The sequence below is a fragment of the Elgaria multicarinata genome, chromosome 5 (genome assembly GCF_023053635.1).
Source record: "Elgaria multicarinata webbii isolate HBS135686 ecotype San Diego chromosome 5, rElgMul1.1.pri, whole genome shotgun sequence".
Taxonomy (NCBI): Eukaryota; Metazoa; Chordata; class Lepidosauria; order Squamata; family Anguidae; genus Elgaria; species Elgaria multicarinata.
This window is the reverse complement of record NC_086175.1, coordinates 57,359,085-57,369,724: the sequence shown is the minus strand read 5'-3', so window position 1 is coordinate 57,369,724 and position 10,640 is coordinate 57,359,085. Positions and strand designations below refer to the sequence as shown.

Genomic DNA, 10,640 nt, shown 5'->3' with positions numbered 1-10,640 from the left:
TTAGCCATAATAGTTTATCGGACCTCTGGGTTCAGTAAGCTTCTGAAAACCAGTTGCTGGGGGCTGGGAGAGACCACTGAGGGAGAGCTGTTAACCTTGTTGCCCTACTTAAGGACTTCCCAGAAGCATCTGGCTATTCACAATGAGAAAAAGAATGCTAGTCTAGGTAGACCCTACTCTGGGATACTTAATTCAGCAGGAATTGTAGGTTCTTTCCATAGAAAAGCAGCCTTTAACATTTTGACAGAGCAACATGAATTCAATTTTAGAGATAATTCTCTAATCCAGTAAGTGGTATGCAGAAGCAGGCTTCTTTTACGGACATAGCTGGTGGCATTTGTGTATGCAACTTCAGCTGTGACCACTAATTGCATGCAAGCAGAAAAGAAACTTAACATAATTGCAATATTTTGTAAACCGCCCAGAGAGCTTCGGCTATGGGGCGGCATATAAATGTAATAAATATTAACCATCCTATCTAAATTAAATTACTTTTCTTTTAAAAAAGAATGTTTGTTTGGATCAAACAATGGTTCTTTTTATTGTAAATATCAGGTGTAGCCTGAAAATTCTGTGACTTTTAGTTGTTAGGGAGGCTTTTCACATTACTACAGTTCTGTATCTGTAACTTTTATTGTTTGCTATTTATTAAAATACTACTGTAGTGCTTAATACATTAAAATTCCTAAGCGTTTCACATTAAAATCCAACATAACACTATAACAGCCCATATAAAATAATAAATTAAAAAAAATTTTTTTTTAAAAAAATGAGAATACTATTAAAATGGGATTTTCTACACAAGGCTTTTAACTGAGACTTGCCCGAGACTTCTGCTTCTGAATTCTTTGTGGGATTAAGACTGGGTCCTTTATATGTGCTTTTTCTGATGGGTTTCTTTCTCTGCCTTTCTATAGGCTCCATTACACAACCACTAGGTGTAGAATTGTGTAACCATGAGCTAGGTTAGCTTGAGATTTTTATTTGTTTTTGTCTTATGCTTTTTAAGTTATGATTTCCCCCCCACAAGCGGAACAACAAACAGCATCACAAAATCATTACAAAGCAGGTGAGGGGACATACCCACTGAAATTCTAGATCAATAAAAAGATTATTAGCAGATAGTTATTCCTGCCCATAGTTAATGCAGTTTTTGTACACATACTTATGTGTATGTATCAAGTTAGGTTGAAAGATTGATTGACCCAAAGTGACCCAGTATGCTTAATGGTTGAGTTGAGATTTGATGCCAGGCCTCCTAATTCTAGTCCAATACTGTTACCACTGACAGTATACCTACATTATAATATTGGATGAAGAGAACATATGAACAATCTGCAATTAATTTGTGGAACTCACTGCTCACTGATCCCCCCCTTTCACAACTTAGATGGCTTTAAAAGGGGATTTGACAAATTCATGGTGGGTGAGTCTATCAGTAGTGACTAGTCAGGATGGCTTTGTGCAACATCCAAGTTTAGAGGAGATCTACCTCTGAAAGACTAGCTGCTAGAGAGAAACAGTAGGGGAGTACTGGTACCTTCCTGCCCCGCTTGTGAACTTCCCCGAGGCATGATGGATCATTAGCTGATCAAGCAGGGTTCTTTTTATGTTGATAGGATGTAAGTAAAGAGAATTGAGCAGTTTAATTGCAGTCACGTTTATTTGCAGTTTCTATACACACTTCCTAGATAATCAAACTTTTCCGACACGTTTTAGAGAGGGGGTTCACAATGAAACTCACTGTTTTTACTAAAAATAAATACAAGACTTAAAGTGTTGCACAGCTCTAAAATATACAAAGGCTTGGATTTAATGTAAACTTTGAAAACATTTTTACAAAAGAAACCATCTTTGCAACAATTTAAAAAGTTCATATTTACAAATATTACAAAAATACAAAATGGATGCAAGTCCATAAACCATTGTCTCTTCTGCCAGCATGAACTGGTGCTAGTACCAAAATAGTTACACTGTAACCTTCTTAATTGGTTTTTAAACTTTTAAGTCATAACCTACAGTATTTCTCTAAAGCTGCCACAATTGCAGCAAATGCACTCTATCAGTGACCTTTGGCAAATGCAAACATATGCTTCATTTTCTGCAGCTAAACCATATTCTCTATGTTGCCACAATAATAAAAAAGAAAAGAAAAAATGTTATTAGAAGAAAACAAACAGCTGCATAACTTCAAAACTTCTTGTAACATCAGTGCAAACAACAGAAGTGCGAGTCAGATGAATGGTTCACAAGTTAGTTATGTTTTTAAATTTATACCCTGTTTCAAGATGAGATATTAATTAATTTCTGTCTTGAGGGCTCTGAAGACATACTACTTGTGCAGTGCAACCCTATGCATATTTATGTGTAAGTAGGTCCCACTGTATTCAATGGGACCTCCTCCCAGGAAAATGTGCATAGGATTTCAGCCTTAGGTTGTTTTCATCCCCAAAATTTATTACCCTGATACAAAGCTCTGTGTACTTACACCCACAAGGACTCCTATGTGTGTAGGTTGCTGCCATTAAGTTGAGTGATGGGGAAACACTGTATGCTAAATTGTGCCCCCTCCCCAGTTTGAATGGGGGCACCCTTGTGGACAGCAGAACTCTATATGCCTACAGCAGATTGCTTAATCAGGGTTTATTTATGTATATAATTTCTTTTAAGTGGATTCATAATCCATCTTAATTTGGGCTTTAATCTGATAAATACAAAATAGAAACACTTTGTCATAGATTTTTGAGTAAACAAAATAAGTATTTATGATAGTTTTGTGAGCATTACATAGAAGGTGTTTCACTGCCTTCTAATTCAAGTTGCATGGTTTTTATATATATATATATATAGCTATCAGTGGTATCAATGCAAAATCATTAAATGGAGGAATCTGCTTACGTGGACTGGATGGCATCTACAAGACCGACATCTTGGAGAAACCAATGTAGCTGTTTTCTACTACAGTTTTACTATAAAGCACATATAGCACTTCTAGTAAATAGATTTGGCACCCTGATTTAAATGTGAATAGTACTGCCTGTAACAATAAAGCAATGTCATTGTTGGTACCCCCAATTCTTAGCATCAAGAGGCATAGTCAGGCTTTAAGTATTACTGGCAGTAACCTTAACAAAAGTGATCTCAGATGGCACATGTGCCTCCCATATCAAGTTTATGAGACTGGTTCTTTTTTTAAAGCTACATGGATCTTGTTAACTCACTAATGCATTCCATTTCACTTGCTTTTTCAACCACTTTTTAGAACTTGCCTATTAGCTACAATTCATAAGGCTTACTTCTAATACTAACTCCTTTCTTTTGCACCTCATCCAAGCATTTAAGTTTCAAAATCCTTTGCTGCCAGGCATCCAGATCCTAAGTTGTTTGCCCCAACGTGCATGTTGCCACAACATTGTCATAGTTTGTGTTGACACATACTGGCTCAGCAGTGCAGATGGCTCATCCTAAATATATTTGCCAGCATGGCAAATCTTAAAATTGGGCAAATAATCTCATGTTCTCGCTACTCTTTCTACACACATTCTGACCATCCATCTCTTACCATACTGGAGGATTGTAAGAAAACATACAAAAGTGTATTTCTAAGCTCCTGATAGAAATTAGTTTTTACACTCAAAACTAATTTTAAGTGTAATTATTCACTCAATCATTTGAATTTCAAAGAATATATAAATTTATCTTTAAACTTACCATCATGAGCCAAAAAAGGGCAATCCTCCCCCTGCTTTTCATTCCTCCTAGATTCCTATTAAAATTTACTTCTGCTTAAAGCCAACTTACTCATAGTCCTACTAGTGACTACCAACTTAATTCAGCCATTCTGCTCAATTTGTACTACATGCCACATTCCTTCTCAAAATTTCTCTCTGCATAAAATCTTCTTTCATTTGTATTCTGCAGTTAAATATTTCTGCAGTTTATATTAGTGTGCTGCATTTTAGAAAACGGATTGAATGTCTATTTGATTTTAGAGTATGTTGCGGTTGGAAAACTGATCTATCTATGGAAAACATTCTATTCTAAAAATAGTGATGTCATTTTCTGCATATAAGGACGTTGTTTTTTTAAAAACCAATTATAGTTTGATCTTATATCAGCTTGGTTTTGCTTTTAGTTTTCAGACAAGAAAATTCAAGTAACTTCAAGTAATCCAGCTTTTGATTCCCTGCCTTCATTTATTCAAAATATTTGCTCTGATTCCTTTTTCATCCCACCCAATATAGATTTCCACCCTGCTAAGCATTTCTGGTAAAACCAGCAGAGAAAGAAACTGAGCTGTATGTGGCTGGCAAAATGAACCAGAAAGCTTCCCCGTTCCATTTTAAGTAAGCTATATAAAGAATGCATACATACATCTATTTCTCAGCTTTTTTTTTCACAGTGTCATTTCTCTAAATATTTAGGTAGCATGAATATTGTCCACACAAAGCTTCACTGAAAGGTTGTTACACAATTTTATTGAAGAATCAACAGCATTTGTTGCATGCTTAATAGTTATTTACTTCATGAACATGAAACTAATCCTGTTTCAAAATTTTATTTACCAGGTTATGACTAGGTCTCCCAACAGCCTAGTAGTAGTAGTAGTAGTAGTAGTAATTAATAATAATAATAATAATAATATGAAAATAAGTACCGTTTCCTTGTACTTGTCCCCTCTTTACAGTCTTTGTCCAAATTAAGTCCCAAACATCACAGAAAAGCCTGACAGTCAAGATTTTACCTTGGAAGGGGGGTCCTATTAAAAGTGTGCTTTTCATTCCAAACAACGATTATTTTAGTTACAGTGGCACTACAAACTTAAATTAGTTTTAAATCTGTTGAATGGACCTGGCTTCTCCAAGGAACCCTGGGACTTGTAGTTGTGTGTCGGGGCTGAGAATCTCTATGGGCTCATCAGGATGATGAACATGTTTTAGCACTAGGAATCCTGTGTATTCATTACTGCGGTTGTTAAAAAGAGATGGATTTTGCTTAGTCTTTCATAGTCTGCGCTTGAGAGGAATGCTAATTACACAGCATCTACTTAATCTCCTTTGTAGCCAGCATACCTTTCTTCCAAGAAGTTCAGAACAACATACATGGACCATCCAATTTTATCCTAACCACAGCCTTGTGAGATAGGTTGAACTGCTGAGTACGTAATAGATAGGCAGAAACCATAATACAGGTCTCATGATTTAAGTTCAATACCTCCCATACACATTTGTGTGTGTGCAGTTGATCCCTTCTCCCTGGATGAACCATGTTGCTCAGAGCCCTTGCAAAACCATAGATTAGAGGCAAAATCTGCAAGTACTATTCTGCCAGCTTGTTTGTGGGAAACTAAGCTGCTCTTGCCTTTCAGTCTGTTTAGCGTATTGATGAAGTTATAGCAATGATTGACACACTCATTGTCTGGAGAAGTAAATCCTGCCTTAATTTTTCAGCCATTTATGTTGTCTTCCCTGATGGTGAAGGACTTGTTGCCCCTTAGAAAACAACACTGAAATCCAGGATTTTAGTGTCATTTCAGTTGGCATTACTGTGTCTACCCAAAAACAAAAGATAGCAGCAAAGAAAGAAGTTCATGATATTTCTAACTTGTATTTTATTTCATAGTAAAAAGAAAAGAAAAAAGTATTCCCCCCCCCCACATTTGTAAACAAAGAATTACCTGCTAATACTCATATTAGAGGGGTGTGGAACTGTGGCCAAGAGTGGGTGAGTTATGTCAACTCTACAAATTAGCCCAGGGTTGTTATATGCCCCTTTTGCTTTGTATGGGGGAGAGATTTAGAATAGTGTATATGACAACCCTGCAGTTGAGTCCAGTGTTCTTGTCTAATCCCAGGGCAAAGTGGATTTTTTAAAGGGAAATGTAGAGGACGATGGTGGTGGTGAAGTTTATTGTAGCAGCAGAGTAATTAAATAAGGGATGGAGGGGGAGGAAATAGGAAAGAATGGATTGTTTCAGCCATGGGTGGAAAGATGCCATCTTGAACACCACGCCTACCCATTGAGAAACAACGGAAGGGTAGAAGCCAAAGGCCGGAGCGACCCAACTCCATGGACCTGGTGCCCAGGCTCAGTCATCAGATCTATTAGAAATGATAGACATGTTTCCTGATACTAGTTATATATTTATATACTTTGTGTGTCCCCCCCTAAAAATTCTTGCAGACGTCCATGATACTTTCTGCCACGTACTGCTTGACATTAATAACTGAATAAGGAACTGGAGATATGGAAAGTATTCATAAACCCAATCCTATACATGTCTATTCAGAAGAAGATCTCACTGAGTTCAGTGGGATTTACCTGGTCAGTGTACTTAGGATTGCAGCCCAGCAGTATAGCCTTAAACAGCTTTACTAAAAAATAAGACTGTCTGATTTTAATGGGACTTAGTAAGTAAGGATAGGATTGTGGTTTATGTTAATGAAAATGGAAGAAAAGGCTGTGATATTCTACTACTGCTTTTTCACTTTTAGTTAGTGCCAACCTTGTGCCAAACAATGTACAGATGATGATATGGTCCCTTTTCCACTGGCTCACAGTATTTGAGCCAACTTCCAGTTTTCCTTTATGGTGAGTACCTAAACATTATGTGGGGATTTATTATTTCCTCTGAATTCCTCTTCTGTGTTACGTTTTTGTGTTTCTCGAGCTAGAGATCCTGATGCAACTTTTTATTCTTTTTCTCTTCATATGTTGTCAGTAGTTAAATCCTGTTGTTTTCAGTTATATATTGCTAGAATTTGTTCTTTTTCATTGATTCTCCTACACTTTGGCTAGTTCTCATTTTGTCTCATTTGGATTATCATAATGTTCTATTAATTATTCTTCCCTGGGAAAGGAACACATCAAATCCATCTTGTTTTGTCTTACATTTTGCTGCCCATCTTATTTTCTGTGGTCATAACTCTCTTCTTTTGAGCGCTTTGCAGTAGTTTTCCTTTCCCAGTTCACATCCAGTTTGAAATGTTTTATTTTTAAATGAATTCTTTCTCTAGGCTTTGCCATTCATTTTTATTTCTAAATATTTATTCTAACTTTGTTTTGCTTGCTCTTTGTTGCATATTAAACCTCATATTTTTCCTTCTGTTTTGTGTTTTCATGATTTTTCCTTTATTGCTCTTTATTTATGGAATTCGTTGTCATGTAATATTAAGTTAATTATTTCTCTTTCCTTGTTTTAAATCTTTTCTCAAGAGTCATCTACCTAAGTTAGCCTATGACTATTGAGATGGTTGTAATTTCTGCATCCTCCCTTTTCTCCAGCTTTTAAAAATGTTTTCCCCTGTTTATAAGCCTATGTAGAATCTACAGGTTTAGTGCATATTATTATTAACCACCAATATTTACTGCAGCAATATCTGAGAAGATCACCAGATAAGAATCTGGAATCCAGCCTGTGAATTTGCTCAAGAAAAGTGCACACTTGCTACAACTTCTGCAGTGTAGGTGCTCATGGGATGCTTTTAGAAAGCAAACCCATGAATACCAGAATGCTATCTTAGAACGCACATGTGTAAACAAGATGAGAATGGCAAGAGAAAGAGAGAGGGTTGTCTGGAACTGGGGCAATGATTGTGGAAACACACACACTTCAGGGAGGTTCAAAAGGGCTTTCTTAAAAGAGACAAGGGAAATAACTTGATTAATAGGCTGACACTGTTCTCAGCATACCACCCACGTGTTCACATAACTACACTTCTCAGGTTTCTTGCAGGAGGAGGAGAGAGAAGCCACAACAGAAAATCTGGTTTATATAAACAGTTTGTAGTGCCCATCAATCAGCCTCTTGCTACAAGCTGCATTTCAAAATTAGCTTGTTTGGAATAGCATTTTTGAAAGGCAATCATATATTATTAAATTTGATAGTAATTAATAGAGGATGTCCTCTAATTCAATTGTTAAAATTCATGTTAGAGGCTTTAATTGTTTAACTGGAAGTGGTTGTGGTAGATATGTAAATTATGTTTAGTAAGAAAATTGTATTCACAGAATACAGTCATTACCTTTATCTTTTTTTTGTCTTTCAACAAGGCTGTTATTTGTCCCCAACCACGTTTTTTGCTCTCCAATAATTCTATTTACAAATATTTATCAAAAATATGGATATGTACATCTGTTTTGTTCATTTCTTCTAAATTTTGTTTCAGTTCATCTTAGTGTAAAAAAATACCAATTCCTCAAGCAATTATTTGTTTTTTCCCTAGGGAAGCACAACAGTGAAGGTAATGTTTTTGATCCTAGATGGCCTCTTTGGAGTGGGAGAGGGAACTCTGAAAACAGGATAATGCAAACCTACACTGATGATAGGAAACATGAAAGAAATGAAATGAAAGTTAACCAAAGCTAACCATTTAGTATATGTTTATACTTATAGAAAATGTGAAGTAATAAATAGCTACAGATCATCTTCTCTTCTTCCAGTCTCTTAGCAATCCTTAGCATTTTCAAGCATCAATATTGCCCTGCATGGTATTTGCCTGCTACAGCGTTGGCCTTTTATATTCACATGGGCTAAGTGAATGCAGAGTTCCCACAGTCAGTTGTGTGCTCTGGCCCCTCCCTATGTGCCTATGTGGAACTCTGAGAGGATCGATCATCGTGGGGGCTCCCATCAGAATTCTCAGTCTCTCCTTCAGAAATGGCTTGCATCGGGGCGTTGTACAGTCTGCAGCGGACACTGTACCGGCTACTGCTGGCTGCAGGGGGTGCCCGAGACCGTCCTACTCGTGACGATGCTGATGTAGGAAAGCTTTTGGAAGAAAACCCTTCAGCATTTATTCTGGGGGGGCAAGGAGAAAGAGGAGCTAATGCCTCAGCACTTGATGAGGCTTGGGAAGACTCATCAGCATTTTGAAGAGTATCTCCAATTAGTTCCCCAGGAGATTTAGGCGAAATAGGACTCTTCAGTATCTCGGTAGCTGACATCCTATAGCTAGAATCTGACCGACTGCCCTTTTTCAAGAGCAACAGTTTAAATTCCTCATTTGATGTGTTGGACTTTTTGGCATTCCTGTAAATAAGTCCAGGAGACCTGTGGCTGCTTGCTGGGCTTGCCACACTGGTGGCGGGGGGAGCATTAGTTGCAGGTGATGTGCTGCTGGCAGAAGACACACTGCTAGTACTAGATGAAGATCTCAATCTGTTTCTCGCAGAAGCGTCTCCAGAATCCTTTCTTCCAAGCACTTTCCTTTTTGACCTGTTATGAAAAGAATGCCATAATATTCACATTATGAAAATCTATATAGCTTCAATTTTTTAATGAGCAAAATCACAAGATAGCAAAATCATTAGCTATTATTATACACATAGACGTGGTTCACACTTAATGCTAACCCATGGTTTCTTTAACCCAGGATTTGTTGCCCTTCCCAGGGTTGTCTGACAGATGATGAAACAAACAGTAGCCCCTGTTGAGAAGACACCTTAAACCATGGCTTTAACCACGGTGCTTAAGGCTTTTTGTCTTCTCAAGAGGGCCAGAAAGGTTTTTTCTCAATCCCTGGATTGTTTGTTTCCCTCCTCCTTCACCCACTCCCTCCCTGCATCCCAAATCCCTCTGCAGTGCTGTAGTAGACGGGCTGGATTTTTTTTTATCACTCTAGCCAGCTGTTTCTTTAACCCAGCAAAGCAACCCATGAACAACCCACGGTTCTGGGTTCGCATGTAATGACAACCCGTAGTTAAACAACCCACAGTTTATAATCCAGCAACAAACAATGAATTATCTTTCTGGTTGTTCATGGTTAATACACCATGGTTTGTTAGCGCAGCTGGGTTGACACATCAGAAGCCGGAATTCAAGAACTCATGGGTTATGAATCCATGGGTTAGCATTATGTGCAAACCAAGTGACAGTAAACTTCTTTAAAACTGAAATATTCATTTACCAATGTATAGTAACAGTCCATGCATTTGTAACAGAAACAAATATAATTTAGGTAAAATAAAGTTCCATCTTTCACTTTTTAAAGCACGTTTTAGCCCACCCAGGTTATTTATTTATTTAAGCATTTTTATGCCACCATTCAGCCAAAAATGGCTCTCACGGCAGCTTACAAAAGTATTTCTTGACATTCTCAGTTGGAGAGAATGATTTACAGAAATCATAGAAATGATGAGCAGGATTCTAAGGATCAGAATTTACACAACTCCCTGAACTTTTTCCATGTTTAGTTGGATGAACTTTTCCTTCAGTACAGGGCTCTGAAAATTATGACTGTCCTAGCTTAAAAAACTAAGGGTATGTGGTGGGAAGACATGTCAACAGTGTCACATTTAGTAGAATGTAAGCCTATGTGGCAGGGTCTTGCTATTTACTGTTTTACACTGTACAGCACCATGTACATTGATGGTGCTATATAAATAAATAATAATAATAATAATCACAGAGCTCATATTATCCTAGTGCCATAACAGCTTAGTTTGATTCTACCTACGTTGCTTATGCAAAGCTGATATAAGATAATCTTAAATAAATTGACATAATGATTAAGGTGCAAATTGTATGGCTTTCCCTAGTATGGGCATGCATTCATGCAGCCCAGATATAGTCTTTAGAGCAGCCTTTGATTGGACCTGGGGAAGAAGACACAGCAACTAGATGGGGCTACGTTCCAATC

The 10,640-nt window shown here is 37.3% G+C and overlaps 1 protein-coding gene across 1 annotated transcript in view; it reads right to left on the bottom strand.

The window, feature by feature from the left end:
- Positions 1 to 1,632: 1,632 nt before the first annotated feature.
- Positions 1,633 to 10,640, bottom strand: part of NHS (NHS actin remodeling regulator) — a 78,739-nt gene continuing 69,731 nt past the window's right edge. Inside the window, exon 9 of the mRNA XM_063126423.1 lies at positions 1,633 to 9,217. Coding sequence (XP_062982493.1) covers positions 8,590 to 9,217 — 628 coding nt within the window. The 3' untranslated portion in view covers positions 1,633 to 8,589. The remainder of the gene's footprint in view (positions 9,218 to 10,640) is intronic.